At 34.6% G+C, this 20431-nt stretch overlaps 1 protein-coding gene across 2 annotated transcripts in view; it reads left to right on the plus strand.

The window, feature by feature from the left end:
• Positions 1-20431, plus strand: part of LRPPRC (leucine rich pentatricopeptide repeat containing) — an 86807-nt gene that overhangs the window by 29161 nt on the left and 37215 nt on the right. For both annotated transcript variants that reach the window (XM_023922757.2, XM_086878439.1), the window contains exons 15-24: positions 2467-2494; positions 4753-4810; positions 5950-6056; positions 6269-6346; positions 6670-6723; positions 7432-7545; positions 8724-8854; positions 10236-10321; positions 11964-12168; positions 19792-19916. In XM_023922757.2, coding sequence (XP_023778525.2) covers positions 2467-2494; positions 4753-4810; positions 5950-6056; positions 6269-6346; positions 6670-6723; positions 7432-7545; positions 8724-8854; positions 10236-10321; positions 11964-12168; positions 19792-19916 — 986 coding nt within the window. The remainder of the gene's footprint in view (positions 1-2466; positions 2495-4752; positions 4811-5949; positions 6057-6268; positions 6347-6669; positions 6724-7431; positions 7546-8723; positions 8855-10235; positions 10322-11963; positions 12169-19791; positions 19917-20431) is intronic.

Genomic DNA, 20431 nt, shown 5'->3' on the forward strand with positions numbered 1-20431 from the left:
AGGACTGGCAATGATAGGGTTTTTTTCATCATGCCTACACCACAGGGGACAAGAGAAGTCACCTAATATTACTCAGGACCAGGGTTTGAAGGCTGATTTCCTGGAATTTTGTAATGAGTGTGAATTAGAGCTGTGTTTGGGTTGGATATTAGTAAAATATAACAGGTGAATATGACCAAAATAATTTCCTACTAAATTGCACGTTCTGTTTAGCTGGTCCTGTTGTATCATGGCAGAAGGAGGAGAAAAAGCAAACCAGTGTTAAAATTTGGTTTGTTAGCTCGGCCCTAGCTGGCCTTCGCATCCAAGGGATAAGTGATGTAATATTTTAGATCCAGTAGGACTATATTGCTATTCCTTTAAATAGACAGCCCAGAACCATCTGTTTCAGATGTATTAATTAAAGTTACAGATTTTGTAAACACATTTTCTCTCTGTAAGTATAGATAAATATCCAGCTGAAGTAGTACTTCCACTAGAAAGCAAACCATATTAATGTTTACCAACATTGGTAACCCAACCCTAACCTGAAATATCCCTGCCACTGGGGAACTGTGCAGGTGTGCAGAATGTGATTTAAAGTATCTTTAAAATGTCATCATCTTGCTAGCAAACTAGTTCCTAAAAATTATAGTTTTGCTCAAGCGAAACAGTTACTCTCCTCATAGCAGGAACAGTTCCTGCTGTTTTGATTACAACAGTTATTGGACATCTGGGCTGAAAACTCAGAATTATGATGGAAATTAAGGTTAGGGATCTTCTGATGTGATTTTTTTGGCGGGTGAGGTAGTGGTGATTTTTTTTTTCGCTTTTTACTTCAGCTTTCCGTGCCACTTTTAAGTGTTGCATAAGTTTTGTTTATCTGTTTTGTATTATTCTTTTGTTTGTCTTTCTTGCTACTCAGTTTCAGATACTGTGTTCAAGGTCGCCTCTGCTCAGATTTTACCCTTACATTATTTCTGAAAGCATACCCACTCATGTTGCCTTTTCTGTTTTAAACTTAATGGCTAGAACAGCCTGAGCATGAAACTTGAGGGTATGATAAGAGAGAAGAAAGAGTATTCATAGGTTTTGTAAAGACTGTTGCAAAATTTTATGGCTAAATGCAGGTCTTGAGTGTTCAGATGAACAAAGTTCAGGATTGGAATACAAAAGTACAGGATAAGGATGCCAGGGACACATGAACAATGTCTGTGGCAGACTAGTTCATGGATTTCTGTTGGAACTGCTCTTCTCTAGTAACTGCTTCAAAGTATTCCCATTCTATTTGCCTGATGTACCATTACTATTTCAGAGGCAAGTACTTTAGGAAATTGACGCATTTGATATCTGCTGTTCGTTGTCATCCTGTCAGTGGTGGAATGAGTTCACCCAATAAAGCTTAACTAATGTCAGAGATGGCATTTTCTTTTCCCTCTGTATGGACCTGCATTTGACTCATTTTCAAATACAAGTGGCAGTTGCACAGAAAGAAATGTTTCACAGGCTTGAACTTCGTAAATAAAATCCTAAACTTCTGTGAATGCATTGGAATTTTTGTGCATCTGTTCAGACTGACATCTTATTTTCCTCTAATGAGAATTACAGGAAGATTAAATTGTGTCATAAGTTTTTGTTCTCTTACCCTTGCCTATGTTAATGCTGTTTTATAGTTGTCGAAAAGTTACAGTTCTTGAAAAGTTACAGCTTTTAATGAGAATTTTGAAATTCTGTGAATTACAGAAAAACATCAGGTTTTTAATACTTGAGACAGCTGGTTTATGTTAAGATGTCAAGGTTTTTATACTTTAGTGATCTGGTTGACATGATTTTTGGTTGTAACCTCATGATGTACAGAGAAGTGTTCTTCCTTGAAGTTCCATTTCAGTCTATAAGGGGAGAAATTCTATGTTTTGTTTCTACTTTTAAAAATATGTGTTTCTCTCACTATAGTAAGCATTACACCTTAAGAGATTTGATTACTTTCTTGTTTTGTATAAATGCATTAATAGCTGTCAGTAGTTATCTTGGTATATTAAAAGTCTGATGCACAGGAGAGTTAGTTTTTTTTTCCTAGCAAATTCCATGTATCAAGTGTTTTCTTTGTAAAGTGCAGCTTATTTGAATGAAGCTTATTTTCTTGGAATGCTAAATAGAGAAGTATAATACAAAAAAATACAATTAGGATATGTTAAAAAAATTGAAGTGAGACCAAAACTAAAGCACTTTCTAGTCACAAGTGATCTATTTAGACTGTTGTATTATTTTAGGTTTTTTTAGCAGAAATCATTACCATATTGAGTACAGTAAAAAGTCCTAACGTTATTCTGTAAAAAATCAGTTTAAACAGTATGTGGCAGTTAGTGTATTTTAATTTCATCTGAATATGATCCTATGTGTTAATGTTCTGTGTTGTTTTAAAGAAAGCCTCCAAGAGTAAAATCATTCTGTTGCTTTTAATTTGTTATCCTTTGCTGCCCTCTTCAGCTCAGATGATGTACATCTGTGGAGCAAGGTAAGTGGAGATAATACTGTAAATAAAATCAAGATTCTTAGGCATTGCATGCTTATGGTGCATTATTGTAAATCTGAATTCTGAGACTAAAAATTATAGATCTGTTTAATCTGAGCAAGACTTCTGTTAGTGGCAGATCGGACAAGTGTATCAAACTGAGTTGTCAAATCGGGCAGTTAAGTGAAACCGTGAAAAATCAAGTGTGGTGTTACCATGTTATTTAGCTTATTCTACTGCAATTTCTAGATCAATGTAGTTACAGTTGAAGGTGGTTGTAGCTTCTGGAACAAAGTCTGCCGTGGTTGTGCCATCTGGCATCAATTCACTTTCCTGCCCTCCTTAAACTTTCTTTCTCTGTCCTCACACTGGTGCTAATAAAATAATAAAGCAGACTTAGTTTTTCAAAGTTCATGTCATATGACTATAAGCATATCTTATATATAAGCATCAAAGTCAAAGCCAGATAAAAGAAATTAACTGGATGAACTCAAAGGGAAATTACTGATCATTTTGACGACCCTATGTTAAAGCAACATTAGAAAGACACTGCAATATAACTTGGTAATTACATTTTGCACAGCATTCTAATAGAGGAGATGTTGGCAGATACTGCTTTGGATGTGGTTTCAAAATTTGGCAAGGGATGCACTTTGCTTTTTGTTGTTATTCTTTAGTACTGTAACTGCTGATTAATAAAAGTACACTTTAGATTTCGCAAAGAAATCTTGGAATGAAATGGAAACTGATATTTGGAAAGTCATTGATCAATGATTTGCGTAAAATCAGTGCAGGTTTTTTTTATTTTATTTCTTTTTACTGTTACATGATGATTCTGGTGAGAGGATGTTTTTGTCTGCTGTCTCTCTACTTCCTTTTTTGCATTAAAAAAAAAAAAGGGAGAGCAGAGAAAAAGAGGGTCTCTTATTGCTCCCATTATGGAAATAATTTTGAAGGACAGAGAGCTGAAGTAATGGTCTGCATGTGATGTAATATCTAGAGTTAATTCTGCTCTTCATCACAATGAAAGAAAAATAAATTTTGCTGTCTTAACTAAGCTTAAGAGTAAATACACACATTGAACTTCTAAAATAAGAAATACTAACTTGGGAAATAAATTGACACCTAGATACAAATATATTAAAATATTTTAATGGAATTCATTCCTTTTAGTATTCTGATATTTGATTCAAAAGAACTGTTAGGACTTCTTTGGATTTTATTGCAGTGTATATTGATTTGTCATAGGAAGATGAGGGGAAAAGGGCAGAAAAAAGGCTGTAGTTTAACTGAACAGTGTCTATTGTGTTGGTAGAAAAGATAAAATACTCAGTTGCACATTTGGTATTTTCTGTCTTTATTTGTCCTTTTTCATCAACAATTGAAGGTGAGGGTTCCTTTTCTTTTGTTATTACTTAAAACACAGCACTTTGGCAGAGATGCAGAGAATTCATCCTCTGACTTCTTTGAGATTGCATTTTTATAATTATATGAGAAAAAACAAAAATTCTTGAAACACAATTTCAGTTTTTAACCGAAGATTTAATTAATAAAAATTACTTAATTTCTTTAAGAACAGTCAAATGATTTTAAAAGTGATGTTTAGGTTAAAGTATTTTAAGGTAAGATGTGGGGCTTTGGGGTAAATGCTTCTTTCAGGGGAAGTAAAGTCTATGTATTTCTTTGGTTTGCGTGACAAATCAAATGTGCACTAAATGTAGTTGAATGTAATTAATTTTTATGAATGCATGTTTTGTCATTCAAAATTGCACTTATTTACAATAGCTTATTTTTAGCTAACTGTACCAGTTACCTTAATTCTAGGAAAGCATGATAAATGTTGTTCCTTTATTATTTTTTTGTATTTGCTTCTTTTAGATATAAAAAATAAGAAGCTTTTTAGGACAATTTCAGCCTTTCGGTAAATTGGAACATAATTGTCGCATCTTCAGGAGTGTGACACGCCTTAAGCAGTGTCTTAGGATAGCTAACTTCCTTTAGAATGATACATAAACAGAATACTGGAGTGTTGTCTGTCTTAATGCTATACCTCAGAAAGCATTTCTGCTTGCAATATTTTTTCAAGGAAACCCTGTTATTTACCAAAAACCCCTTTGTGTTTCTTAGGGAATGACTATGATGTGGTAAAGAATAATACTTTAACAGAGAGATGCTTTATTATTTTGAGAATTCAATTTCAGATACTATTTGTCCTTGCTTGCTTCTTTTGGCTGCAATGTACGATTATTCTGTCTTACCAGATAACAGAACTGTTGTACAAGGATGAACGTTATTGCCTGACGCCTCCAGGACCAACTGGTAGAGTTTCAATTTCTATGATTGTAACTTATCCACAAATCCGTTCTTCTGTGTAATGATGGGTTTGAGGGATTACAACAGTAAACACTGATTGCTTCTTTTTGAAAGTGAAATTTGAAAACATGTTGGGTAAAATCCTGATTCAAATAATCAGAGCACATTCTGTGAGATCCACGAGATACTTTTTTTTTTTAGAATTATAAACAAATCTTGCTGATAATGATTTATTTTTCTAAATTTATAGATTAAAATGGAGGTTTAGAAGGAATACAGTATCTGTGCTTAAATATAGAAAGAAAACCCAAACAAACAGTTTTTCAACCTGCTTTTACTTTTAGTAGTAAAGGTACTGATTTTGTGAGACAAAATGGTACTTAATATCCCAAATATTTTATGTTGAAATAAGTTTTTTTTTTGTTTAATTTTTTTTTTTTAAATGGTTTGGTTTTTCCCCCTCCTTTCAGAGCCAGAGGGGCAAGGAGGTATGGGGACAGCTAACCTTTGAGAATAAAGTACTTGATGCTCTTCCTGTTCCAGAGAGAACTACAGGTCCCCACATATTTTTGCACTGCATAGATAAGATACTTAGCATAACTTGATGAAATATGTTAATCTTGACTTTCATTGGCTAATAATTTTCTTCATTGTTACTTGCTCAAATGGTTAAAATATTTTTGTATGCTGTTACATTAATATTACAATACTTAATGTAGCTTGCTAATGGAATATAATGGGTAAAATGTACAGAATAAATATGCAAAGTGTTAGAAATCTGTTTTTTCTTTTGAGCAGTGACAAAATATTTGTGGCAACTATTTGGGGTAGCAGGCAGGAAAGGGGGGGAAGGCCTTGGGCAGTACCGCTTCTGTCACACAGTAGTGGAAAAAAATAGATTGAAGTAAGATTCTGTACTGAAAAGCTGTCACTAGGTCTGAAAATAATTAATATTCCTTTCACTCACCAGTTAGATATGTGCTCCCAAACCACATAATCTCTATGCCTCAGTGATCATTGTTGCCATTTCAGAGCCTCTCATCAGGGTGACATCTCACACCAAAATGATTTCTTATAAATTAATCTTGATAACATGACAGTCTCGGTAATTTTAGTGGAATGCTTTCTCTTGTTTTTTTCCACAGAAGCTGTTGGCTATTTTCTTTATCACTTGATTGACAGCATGAGTGACTCAGAGGTACAGGCCAAGGAGGAGCGTTTGAGACAATACTTCCATCAGCTGAAGAAGATGGTACCATTTCATTTTTTGCTACATAATGCCTGTCCTGCCTGACATGTATCTATTAGGTTTGAAATTGCTGCTTTTAAGTACAACCAGACCACTTCTCAATGACATGCAAGAGCTGGAGACTTGAATTACGTCTGAGATAATTTCTGTTAGACAAATTTCAGTTTGGTTGTGTTTCAAAACTCATATAATTTTTTCCCCACCTCTTGGTACAGAATATAGTTATCCCTACAAGCCACTACAGCGGCATTTGCAGACTGCTGGACTCCTCTCAAGTTCCTGAATTAATTAAGGTCTGTGGTTCTATAGCAATTCCTTTGAATCTAAAGAAATCTCTGAATATATTCTCCTTTGCAAAATAAATATCTTCATGCAGTGATTATATGTAAGCCTTTTAACCTTTCCATAATTTTTCACTGTTGTAGCTGGTTTCATTTCTAATGTGAAAGAGATACGTTTAATAAGTGCTGTTTCAAGTCCGCATAATAATGCTGCAGAACACAGCTTTTTTTACCATTGCTATTATATAATTACCTTGAATCTTTTTAGTATGATACACTTACTTAGAGATGGAACTTTGGGGGAGATCAGTGATATTTTTGTCTTTGAATTTCAGGATGCAAGGTTACTGTGTCATAAAAAATCTCAGTCTACAGACAACATTCCAGAAGTAAGTAAATTCAGATAGCTATGCTTGTTCTTACAGTAATAATACTGTTTGGATATGGGGTTTAGATGAAGTGTAATCACTAGCTTTCAGGTCATGGAAGTATATTAACGTTATTTAAATCTACCATTTGAAGTTCAGAGGTTACTTTCCTGAATAGGAGCAAAGGTTATCTGGATTTTCACATAGACCTGATACCTGACCTCGGAGTTGGCATGGAGAGGTTTCATGCCTCAGTTTCCCTGTCTGGTAGATACCTTTTTGAAAGTTCTAGTTAGTTAACAGTAGTGGTGTGAGTTGGTAAATTACAGTGATCCACTTGAGTGGCAGGAACAATAAGAATCCATACTACTTCTAATGGTCGAGTGTCAAGTCTTTACATTTCTGATCTGAGCAAAGTGGAGATGGAAAAAGAAACAGGCTTCTATTCCCTACTTCCCTGAACACAAAGAACTGAGCTCAAGAGAAATAGGATGTTGACCTTTGTATATTTGTGACTTAATGTTGGGGTGTTTTTTTACAGTATTCTGGCTCATGTCTTCAATTAGTATGTACTATTTAAGCAGATAAAAGCACCTTAAATGATTAAAAAAAATTTTTTGAGTATGAAGGAAGAGGATTATTTTGTCTGTCTTTTATTAAAGTGATCCGACAAGTTGTTCAGGGAAGGTTGTTTTTGCAATTGACATTATTTCTGTTACCTCCATTTAGAGTGCTAAATCTGACGTGTCTGCCTTGGAGAAGAAACTAGAAAAGCGAAAAGCTGAAAACCAGCCTATTACAGATGTCTTGAAACAACTCATACATGCTCTTTGTGAAGAAGAGGTATCTTAAGCAATGCAGAGATAATTAGAAACACATAGCTATATTTTTAAAGGGACATAAATGACTGTGTTATGGAAAGACATAGTTAAGCAAAGACAAGTGCTGTGCTTCAGGTTTCATGGTTTGATGCTTATAAATCAAACATAAGTGCAAAAAGCAATTAAATCAAAAGGTTAACTAATTTCAGCAACACCTTGAATGGCATGTTTTGGGGTTGCTGAAGTTTGTTTACAATAATCTGCAAAGTGAATGATAGTAACAGCTGTGATAGGTTTATCATACATGCCAAATGTCCTTTCAAGCCATGGCTCCGGTCTCTTATATCTAGATTGTCAAGCAACTGATACATGCACTAGTCATTTGCAATTCAAATATTACTAGGTTGTTAATGCAGGGATTGAAATTCCATTTTCCTGCAGGAGGAAAGCTCTTCTGAGATAAAGGGTCTCTTGCCTTCATTCGGCAGGCGTCCAGCTGTAGTTTACATTCATTTACTGTGTGTCTGTAATTTGTGGGGTATCACCACACTTTTGTTCGGTTGCTTGTTCAGTATGATCCTGCCTATAAAGCTGGATATATAGGAAAAGTAACAGTTGTGCAGATGATAGCACAATATTCTCTCTTGCTATGAGCACAATTTAGAAAGAGTTGTGTATCTCAGCTGTATATCTCTGTAATTTTGCATATGAAATAAGCGTAGATGGAAACACCATTGCAAGTTCAAAGTGGTCAAATGTATGAATAAGAGTTTATAGAAAAATAAGCTTTCTATGGAATTATTAAGTAGTTTCTTATTCTTTAGAAAGCAGTTTTCTTATGTGTTTGGCAGTGTACCAGGTGAAAATGGTTATGAATTCCAAATAAATAAGAACTGTTTTAGAATATGAGTTAATCATGTTCACGGTCCTGTAATAAAAAGTCTCTTACATTAAAAAATGCAAGAGATACAAATGCAAAGCAAGAAAATTTATTTAGAAGTCTGTTCTCAAATTAGTGTTAAAGGTGTTCTACAAAAATAATGTTTGCAAAACAGCTTTCACTCTTAAAATTTGCTAAAGCATTACAGCAATGCGTTTTTGTATGTGATCAGTCATGTAACTGCACACTGAATGTATAAGATTCATAATGTCAGATTGACTTTTCCTCTAGTTCACATCTTTGCTTTGTTCCTTTTTTAGAATATGCAAAAAGCCCTTGAAGTGAAAGCCAAATACGAACCGGACATGGTTGTCGGTGGCTATGCAGCCTTAATAAATTTGTGCTGTCGACATGATAATGTAGAAGAGGCAATGAACCTGAAAGAAAAAGTGTAAGTACACCGGCACTGAAACATGTCACAGAGATTTATGCTGATACACAGACCTTGTTGAATTAAGTAGGTTGAGTATTAACCCCCTCATCCATTTTTAATTAGTTTCCCCAACAATGTATGTGCATTTAAAACAGTCATGGGTGTGGTTTTAGGAAACAAAAAATCTGCTTTGTGTAATTGAACATTAGAAGCAGCTACTTTGTGTGGTCAGTAATATTTTTGTTTTTATTTTGAAAAAGGCAGATTGCTGCATAAAATGTGCTTTATTTTTATTTTAAACATGCATAGTGTCTAAATTTAAGTTTGGCTTAATTTGCAGTTAAAGATAGGTACCTGTATAGTGTGTTACAAAGCACCTAGAATGTATTTAGAATGTGTATAAATCTCATATTGTTTTTAGAATAGCACTGTTTGACTAGTTTTACTTTAAGACTGTCAACAAGCATTCTATTTTAAATTTTTATATTCAGTTCTTTTTATCTTGGTTGTAAAAGTTAGCTCCCAGCTAAAACATGTCAAGCATGACTTAGCCTGGAGCAAATTCTTGCAGATGATCCTTGTATTTGCCCCTTTCCTTTTTCCCTCAAAAGGCTCCTTTTAGTCTGATGCTATAGTGAATCAAAAACAAGTTATGTATGACTTTCAGGTTCTCTCTCTCATATACACCCACAAAGTACTTGCTTAGGTTTTACAATAGGTTGGCAGGCAGGTGCTTATCACACCCTGCTAGTGTTAGAAATAATGTGGAATGATTGAGCTGTGAATATGAAGAATTTTGCCACTCTACAAGTAAGGGTTGTGCATAGGCTTTGCCTGCACTTCTGCTCTCGCACAGTCCCCAGAGTGAGCTTGAAGGAAGTGAAATTCAGTCTTCTGCTGGAGTTTCACTGCGGTAAGGCATTTTTACTGATCTGCCTCAAGGCTCATATTGGAAAGAAGTGCCTCTTTGGATTGTTAGACAAAGAAACAGCAGTGGAGGAATTAACTTTTAGTACTTCCAGAGAAAAGAAACAATGCGTAGCAGAAACTTGAAAATACTAGCTTTTAACTTAGGCGAATCAAAAAGAATATAGCTGTGTTCCAGTCATCTGCACTGTTTTCTTCCCAGGCTTCTGAAAAATACCCTATTTTATGCAATAACTACCAAATAATTAAACATATGACTCTTTCTCAAAAATATAACCTTTGGCTCATATTTCTAAATCATATTCTAACGATGAATCTTTTCAATTCTATCAGATTTTTTCCTTTAATGCTTACTATTATTTTTAGTTCTTAGTGCTGTTGTTGTGTTATGTACTTTTAAAAATTCATCTTTAAGCTGAAGCTATAAAATGTGAGCCTCTGTGGATAAAATTCTTAATGCTTTAATTTCCAGCTTCCCTAAGAATTCACCTGTTGCTCTTGACAGTGGAAAGTACGTAGCGCTGGTAGAAGTCTTAGAAAAGCATGGTAGACTAGAAGGTAATCCATTTGCTTTCATTGTCTGTTTCTGCTATATAATAAAGGTATCTTGCCTCGAGAATAAAAATGTGAGTTGATATTAGTGGTATATCATGTCCTGAAAAGTGCTTGAACATTTTGCATACAAATTTGCATGTGAATTCAACCAGAGATGCTTGGACAGTGCAGGCCATTAGTTTTAATGGATTGGCAAGCTTGTCATTTACATTTGCACAGCTCAGTGCTTTTTGCATTTCTGCAGCTAGTTTTTATTAGCATTGCTGTTTGGATTGAGTTTGAAGATCATGACTTATGGCACAAATTGCGTATGTGCCTAGACTAATGGCTTTGTTTTTGCTTAAGAAGGTCTGAAGGCTGAACATAAAACCTATAAAAATAACCTTCTCATAAGAGCCAAGTACTGCAAAAAAATAATTTAACTTTCCATAAAGTACATATTTTTCTGTTACTATTCTTTTTTGTGTTTGCTATTGAATTTTATATTCAATCTGTAAAATGCTTGGAAATTTTGGCTTTTTAATGAGTGTTCTGCAAACTGCCTATTTCATATTTCTAGGTGTTTGCATTAAAATGCTACCTCTTTCACTTTTGTAATTTCGTCTAATATAATTCTGTGGTTTACATGGTTTGGTTTATCTTTAAAAAGAGCTCTAGACTGTCGTTAGCTTTAAAAGATGATTCTGAATATTGAGTTCTATGATTTTGTAGAGCAACAACTACGCTAACCCTGTAAAACAATGTCTAAGCCTAGACACAAAATGTAATGGTTTTATTTAAAACACTGTAAAGTAAAAGAAAAAAGCTAATACAGGTTTTTTTTTTTGTGTAAGATCTTCCTTTGAAATTTGTCTTGGCCTTTTATTAAGATTACTGTTAGAAAAATAATAAATAAAGCTGATGTTGTACAAATCACAATAAATCAGATCATGTCTACCTCTACATTAAGCAGTTTGAAAATATGAGCTTGCTTTTAAGACCATAAACGTCCCACAGAAAATAAAATAATTCAGAAATGTAGCCAAATGTAACGTGATCAAAACATTCTGTCTATGCAATAATTAAGAACATTATAAAAATGCACTTGTTCCATATACAAAAATGTTTGTTTCTGCCTTACTAATGAAGCTTAATGAACCTAATGTTTTAACATGCAGTCTGTTAGAAAGCTTTCATTGGCTCTCCTTGGCTAATTAGTATCGACACAGCAAACAGGCCCTATCGGTATCAGACCATTAGTCTGGCTGTATATACAGTGTAAACATATCTTTATTATCTGGCCTCGTGACAAGCCATCTGCTGAAGAAACAATGGAGTGATTTAGCAGATGTTAGCATTGAACGATAAAAGCATCCATTTAGTAGAGTCTTGCAGCTATAGGGCAGACTGTACAGGGTTATGTGGTGCAGAGTGGGCACACAGTTCCTATCTATAATTTGTAGTCAAAGTTGCAGCAAAATGATAAAACCATGCTATTGTGGATTTATAATTGTAGTCTCGTTTAGAAATGCAAGTAGTAATTAACTTGAAATCGGCATTATACACCAGAATTTACATTCCTGCTGGGTTTGAAATGCTGTTTTAATAGCAGTTTGTTTTCCCTACATGAAATTACCTAAGGGTCTTTTGTGTTGTTTCATTGTAGATGCTATTAACATTCTAACGGAGATGAAAGAGAAGGATGTTCCTATCTCAGGCAGAACAGTTGCATCTTTTCTCCGCATTCTTAATGCTGCTGCCATGCGAGGTGAAGTTGAAAGAGTGAATCGATTGCATGAGACCATTGCAAACCTGGGGTTGGTGCAAACTGCTGCCCTTCATTCCCCTCTGATTACAGTTCACCTTGAAAAGTAAGCTATGCTTGGGCTTCAGATGAAGCAAGTTATGATATTTATTTGTGTTCTATGACCTGTGTATGCAATTCACAGCTGCGCATACGTGTCTGGAAGTGCTCGTGCACATGCAATTACTGAAGTGATCTTGGAGTAGTAATGAACAAATATGTTTTCTTAATTTAGCTAAATCTCTTTTCATCAGCTAGACATCATGTCATGATCTCTGGGAACAACAGCTGTGTTTTATGGGCACATCAGAGATGAAGTGGCTAAATGTTGGAATATGCTTATGAATTAGCTTGTTTTAAAGTCTGTTTGACAAGATAGCTATTCAGAGCATGATAGGTGCAGACTCAGCTCTTGTGGTTAAGTGGAACGTGTTTTCATATCAAAACAGCAGTATTTTGCTGTGCTTTCCAATATATCTCAGGTGAGTTGCAGGGCGGCTGTTGAACACTGAAGTATTTTCAATTCACGTAATTCAGGTAATTTGATATCATTGCGAGTAGGCTGCTGCGTTGCTGAGTTAAAAATGCAAAGAAAATACTGTGGTCTGTTATTTTTGAGGGGTTTTGCCTATATATACTTTTAATACCCTTTGTTAGAGAAAAGGAATTTTGTACATGCATTTCTGGTAGGAAGTACCTTTAATTCCATGTGCATTATTTCTTTGCATAAATTTTCATTATGAGGTGTAGGATATTTGAATTAACACACATATGAACTACGTAACTTCTTAATAAAATTGAGGCAAGAATCCCTTTTCCTTTACCATATGCACAATCCTTTTATTATTCTTTTGTGTGTCATGTAGTTCGTGGATTTTCACTTGTAGCTAGAGTATATGAATAAATTTCTTGAGATTTGGTTCATGTAAACAAATTGTTATTGGCATAAATATAATACCTGTGAAATAAGTGAATGTTTCATAATATCATGTAAGTCAGCCATATAGGGATTTTTGGTTCTTATAGGTATTCTGGGTATGCAAGGTCTGTATAACATTTCTGTTTTGAAAATTCTTGAGAAAGCGGTAACTCTTGGTAGATGTGTATACATTCTCTTCTAAAATCAGTGTTTTAGTGAAGTGGTCAACAGTTAAGAATACAGTGTACATCTTCTTAGTCGTAACTCTGCCTTGATTGCATCACAAGCCAGGCAGATGTTTATGAAAGTAATTTAACTGCAATCATATCTAACTAATGTGTCGGAAAAATATCTGATGTGCTTTGTAGTGCGCATAAGAGCAGCTGCATTTTACATAATTGCTTTATGCACATTGACATGCAAGTTGTACCTGGTGCTACTTGGGCTCTTTTCACTTGAGATGGAGTGTATGATGATGTAGGTAAAGGTGTGATCATGTGAAGGTGAAAAGGGGGACAGTAATGAGTGTTATTTCAATTTGATTCCAGATTTTTTTGGATTGGAAGTTTCTGGGAAAACTTTATAAAAAGTGGGAATTTTTTTATTGTTAGAGGGACTTTTGATGAGACTACATTCATGAAGGGGAAAGTGGTTCCAGACTCCGGAATTGTACGGCTATAGAAGTCATTGGTCCTTACTTGTAGAGGTGCTAATATATTTCATATATATAAATAAAAAGCAAAGTAAGCTAATTTCTTACTTAGATTTTTTTTTCCACCTTATGAGTAAAGAAGCTGCATCTTCTCTAATGGTAGACAGAATTTGGAAGGTTTTTTTCCAGCATAATTTGCTTAGGAGGAATAACTGCATTTTCAGTGGGGTGTGTGTTTGTTTTTTGGCAAGGGGGAGGTGCTGTTATTTGGGATATGTTTGTTTTTCTTAGATATGCTATAAGAGTATTTTGAAAGTTATGAGTGACTGAAATAAGTGTTAGTCATTTCTTTCAGTACTTATTATTTCTTTCAGTGGTTATTATTTGCCATACTACAATTCAAGTATCATGCTGAAATGTTGTCATTTAGCTGCAGGTCATCAGCATGCTGCTGAAATAAGCTTTGGGGTATTTTTGAATGTTCCACAGTAGCGGTTGTACTAGTGTTTTGTGTTCTTAATTTATTTCAAACTTTTTATTTTTTGTAAAGGCATCTGTGGTTCAATTTTGAAGATTTCAACAATTATAGGTATAAAATGTTTTCATCTACCCTTTTTTTCCAGTTCTGAATATTCTTAAGTTCTTGTTAAATCCTAGTGCAAGTTAAAAGTTTTTAACAGAGCATGGAAAAGAAAAAAAATGTTGATGGACAGCATAACTTTACAAAAGCCAGCATTCTAGTAGAGTGGACATCTTGCCTTTAATATCCTGGGAAACATTTAACTGAAGTAACTAGTGAAAGAACTCATACTTACCTTGCAGTTTTTCAGACACTGAATAAGGGGAGCTACCCCCTCGCATTGAATTGTCTGATTTTTATTTCTGACCTTGAACAGTTTCTCAAGGTGGGAAAATCACATTTAAAATTGAGACAGTCCACATGGTCTTGGTCTGTCACGTAATGTGAAAAACACTGGTTGGATTGTATGACAAAAATCTGCAAGGATATAAAGAACTTGTACTTTGTCTTAAAATGTCTTACTTCTGAACTGGTTCTTCCAGCTGCTGATAATTAGAAAAACTTGTGCTACCTATACTGTGTAAAAGTTACTAAGATTTTTGAGGGTTGTAGTTTTGGCTGAAGTTCTCTACCAACTCATCTTTGAGAAAGAAAACAAAAAAAAAAAAATCTTCGAGTTTGAAGTTTACTAATTCCTGATACAAGAAGTGCTCCTAAGCAGAGGCAAGAAAATTTGCAGGTAAACTATGAAGGCATTATGTAACAGACCATATGAGTAAAATATTTGGTAGTTTTAAGTCAGGGAACGTAAGCAGTTAATACCTTTATCTTAAATGATACAAGGCTATAGTTGGATTGTTTTTCTTTAAAAATAGTTAATGTATTTTGATACAGCATTGTCCAGTAGAGCATTGTGTGCTCATTTGTCATTGATCTCATATAAACCCATTTTGATTAGTTTCTTATGTAGTAGACAGAGCATGAATGCACTGCCTTGACTATTTTCCTTCTGCTCTTTTCATTGAGTTAAAATCACCTGTGATTCTGTTTGAGATCATTCTGTAGCACTAGTTATTTGACTTTTATATGCACTTTGAAAAATAGGCAGATTTGTAAATTAAGTGGTATTTTTAGTGGGGGACGCATATCTCTAGTGGGGAGAGGTTTTTTCCAATTTTTTAGCAGCTTTATTTCAAATATCGCATTAAAACTCCTTATGTGTTGCAATGAAATTAGGGATGTTTGGCTCTCTTACTCCATTATTGCAATTAGGAATTTAGCATCATCAGTGCCAAAGGACAAAAGTGTCTCATTTGCCCTATGGGGACAGGACAGTGATAAGATGATTTTTCGTCAAGGATCATTGGGTCGTAATTAAGTTACATTCATGGTTATTGCTTTTTGAAGGATGATTGGTAAATGACAGGCTTCATGTGCTTGCTATGGACAGTGTTCACTAGGGTTTTTTCTCCCTCTGTCAGAAAATCCTGTTGAGTCTGATAATGTAAATGTGGCATTTTATTCTGAACAAAAGAGCAGGGAAATGAGCTATCTTGTCTAATCATTCAGTTGTTTAACACCGACTTCCAGTTTAGACTCAATTGGCTGGAAAGCACTTGACATGTGAAGTTAGTGCTGTTCGGAACGCATGTTTGAGTAAATTTTAAAGTAAGTGACAGCTAAATTGTACCTAGGGAAATTACAAAGCCTTCAACACAGTTAATTTTTTGGGGAGGATTAGTTGTAATTGCAACACCAGTCTCCTTGAAGATTCCTTAGTACAGCAAATGAACAGAAGCACATTTAGCTCTTTCAAGAGCCCGTTCTCTTTTAACAGAATAATTTTTGTAAAGCTGATTGTACCTTGCTGAATTGACTTCCCTCTACACTAACATCTGCTTCAGATTTGTAGAGAGGGATTTGTTTTACCAGACTACCCTCCACCCCCACCCCAGAGAGTCCCTTTTTTCTTTCTACCTCTCTAGTGATTTCAGTTTTGAGAGCTTTACAATCAGTAAACCCCTTAGGTAAATTGCCACTTCACTAAAGCTTTATGCATAATGTTGCAGCACTTCATTCCAATTAAAATCAATATTTGGAGTCTTATTTTATAAGGCAGACTCTCTGGTTGGGAAGGTTGTTTATTACAAGTAAAAGGGTTAGATTTAGTGCTGCATTCTTAAAGCTAGATGGGAGAGGGTTGTTGAAAGTGAGGGAGGCTAAAATGTCCAGTCATGGTATAGCCAGTCCTGCTGCAGAGTGTGTCCTGCAAACCTTCTGACAACTGGGTAATTTTGGCTCTTCAGATAGCTTTGTGTGATTAAAATTGCCCATACAAGTATTTTGGAAGATTGGACCCATAGTACCTTGGACTTCATAGCCATTCTAAACAGAAACCAAAAGGATCAAAAAACTTGTTGTCTTAATCCGAGCATCACTTTAGGTGGAAAATAATGCCAAAGTAGGACTCTTCTGGGCCAAGCAGAATGTACTGGTGGCTGAGGCTTCTTCTGTCATTCAGAAATAATAATGTATCTTCTCTTTTAAAAGAGCAAGTTTCAAAGTGCCAGAAAAATATGCCTAATCTTTAAGTGGAACAGGTCTTAGTCCTGAACAGATAATATTGGTGAGTGACTTAAAGCTGTAGTATCTGACCAACTCAAAATGAAGCACGGATCATCTATGTTCACACTTTAAATACTGTTTATTCCAAACTGACGCTGAAAATCTGATTTTTCCAACATGGCTATGAGTATATGAGCTTTTTTTTCCTTTTTGACTTGAACCACATTGATTAAATAGTAATTTTAGACAAGATGTTTAATGTCTTAGAGTAGTAAGTATCCTTTGGGAGGATAAAAGGGTGTTTGACATGCATAACTTCTTACAGAAAGACTTTTAAATATACAGCTGTTTGTCAGTTTAAAATCATTATGTCTAAATAGCATTTTCTTAAAATGTAGAAATTCTATTTTGTGCAGCTCTTTTTATTATAATCTTTACAAGAAACACATTAAAATGTTACCTCTACTTGAAATTTGAAACCTACAGTGAGTTCCTTATTTTAATTTTCTAAAAGCGTACAAAAGTAGCTACGGGTACTTGGAATTAACTGCAGTTTGTGACAGTTAAAAAATACTGCAGATTGTTAAATCATAGAAGCTCAAGTACAAGAATAAGCTTGATCATTTTTTTCTTTGCAGTAGTGGTACCAACAATTTCTTTGTGGAGTCTGAACTTTTCTATGTTTTATTGTTTTATATTTGTCTTTGCCAATTTCAGCATTTATGTTTTATAAACTCCATTCTCTAGTAAACTGTGGATGGCTGGTTTGTTGATTGAATGCAACTGAGCAAATACATCGGATTTCAGTAGATCCAAAACAGTTGTAACAATACAACAGTGTGTAAGATACAGAACTCATTAAAAGCAGACTTATTCAGCCCCTTTGAGTCCCAGTAATGAGTATAATATTTCCATCTATTTTTGTCTCAGGTCTTTGCTGACTTTTTTCTTTGCGTGTTCAGTATTAATGCCTTCAGAAGTATACATGTAGAGGCTAGAAAACTCTTAACGCTACTGCTTGAATGACATTCCAATTATTCATTCATTTATTGATAGCTTTGACCTAAAAACAGTCACTTTAATCCTTTAGGAATACAGCTGAGACAATACTATAGCTGTTTGAGCATCAGTCTGAAAAGCTAGATTTATCACTGAAAACTTGAATTTGAATGTATAAATGTTGTTGTGCCTCCTTAGAAATTGAGTAGTTTTCTGTAAAACTGTTTTTTTTTCTAGATGTTAACTGAACTTGCATCTAAAGCAGGAGAAAAATACTGATTATATAAATCTTTATATCTGACTATGGTAACTACCATAGTATTTCGCTTTTATGACAGTAATCTAGCCTGCAACATCTACTTGCAGTTTTGAAATTAACCTGTAATTTAGTCTTCACCCCAAATGACAAAAATTCAAATGACTCCATGGGGTGCCAGAAGATGCACTGTAAACAGGGCTCAGTAAGGGGGATAAGGTAGAAATCCATCATCTTAGGTTCTTTTAAAGAATGCCAGTAGTACTGAATAAAATGAATTCTTCTTCTGTGTTTTAGTGTTAAAAATTTTAAAATTATTAGCCTAGATAATGATAGTAGTACATAGAAGTTTAGATAGTTCATTCTTTGAAAAAGCAAAAGCTGTGCTGCACAAGAAATGCAATGTGAGGAGAGGACAGCTGAATTGGGCTTGTTTTAACAGTAATATAATGATTTATTAGGGCTTGTTGATGAAAAATAAGGTTGCTTTGGGAATGTTAAATGAGTATTTCAAGACAGCCTTTCAGCTGCTGTTAGGTGAATTTTTTAATTTTTCTTTTTCCTTTGGTAACTTGTATCACCCTTATCACATAAGGCTCTTGAAATCTAAAATGCAGTCTTACTGACTGTGTGGCTACTTATATTTTGTGTACATGGTCTTGGTTTGTTTCAGCTTAAACCTTACCCTTCAAAGAATAACATGACATATTGCTTTACCAGTGTTTGTGTGGTTGTCCTTGGTTGTTTCCAGTGGTTTTGCTTTGTTTTGTTTGGTTTTGTTTCAAGATTGGGTTTTAATCCTTTGAAAAAAAATGGTCTGCAGCAGATGATTAAGTGCAGTTGGTTACACAGTGTGGAAGGTTATTTTACATTTGTTGTTCCCGTGATTGATTTTTTGACTTTTCAGTTTTGCATTTTGTAACGTGTATTTCTGAAGGTGTTAATAGTGTATACTTGGGGGAAAATTCAGTGAAGAGTTGAGGTACCAAAAATGGAAATATTCTGTGTGTTACTTCTACTTGCTGCTCAAAGGCTTCTGACTAAATGAAATGCATTAAGGCTGTCTTGCACACTTACTACTACATGGATTTACACTAGTGCCATGCCTCTGTGGCATGGATAGGCCAGCATAAAGCAGATTTTGGTACCATACTATATTTTGTTGAATTAACTGCAAAAATTGTGTTTTTTAAAGTAGAAAGTATCTGTTGTAGTCTGATTTTCATATAGAATGGAATAATGCTATAACCTTTCTATTGTGCTGGAATGGACATCAACAGATGATTCACAGGCACTCTGTTAAGGTGTAAAACTAGTATAAAGCAATCTTATGAGCTGTGGTTATCTTAACTCTGGTGATCTATACTGAGACAAAATATTGTGGAAATAATTGGGAAGAACTTAAAACTTGGAAATGCCTAAACACAGACATAGATGTGATAGTGTACATGGTATTACTTACAAATGGGAAAAATAAAGCTGTTAAACACTTGAGTGAATTTTGCATGGAGTTTGGGTTTTGTCAAGATAGGACATAGCATAACTTGATATTGCTCAAAAATTAAGTGCTTCTAATGCTGAGAAGCATTCCCACCTTTGACAAATTTGTAGTGAACAGTGGTCATGGAATCAAAAATCATAAGAGTTGAGGGTGGAATAAAGACTTGGATTATAGGCTGCTAAATTAATTTTCTGTGAAATTTTCAAGGTTCAAGTAGTTTCAGCATGCATTGCTGCTGCTCGAAATGTTTTTATTCTTATTTTGTTTCATTCCACAAGGGATGACATGCCTGCAGCTCTGGAAGCTTTAATCAGCTGTTACAAGAAGTATGGTAAAGTTCTTCAACTTCATAACATCTACTGTAAACTGGTAGAAAAAGGAGATGCTGATCTTCTGCAAAAGGGTTAGTTGCATGTTGAATGCTGTCTGCTAATATGAAGTGTTTTCGGGGGGGTTTTCTTCTGGGATTTCTGCATAGTTTCTTTCAACTGAAAGAAAAAAAAGTATGGCTTTATATGTGATAACTTTAAAGCACTAATACCATGTCTGCATTCTTCAGATTGAAAAATTGATTGTAATTTTAAACATAGAATTTTGTTTGTATACTACATCATTGAACTCTGAGATTAGTGCTAATACTTGTTCTAGCTATGTATGTTACTGTTGAGAAACAAATTAATAGAAACTAAACACAATAACAAAACATCTGTTTTTCAAATAGCTGAGCAGTTCACAAACCGTATCTCTTCACTTTCTATGAGCAGAGCATGCCAATATAGTCTGTTTTGTTGAATGTAGAGCAAAATGTAGTGCAGATAAACAGAAAAACATTTTATGTTCAACCACAGAGCTACAACAAATTATGTCATGCATTATAATAATTTTGTTTGTTTCAAAATTTATCCCCCTGTAGCTTTT

Source organism: Cyanistes caeruleus, chromosome 2, assembly GCF_971803275.1.
Source record: "Cyanistes caeruleus chromosome 2, bCyaCae1.hap1.1, whole genome shotgun sequence".
Classification (NCBI taxonomy): domain Eukaryota; kingdom Metazoa; phylum Chordata; class Aves; order Passeriformes; family Paridae; genus Cyanistes; species Cyanistes caeruleus.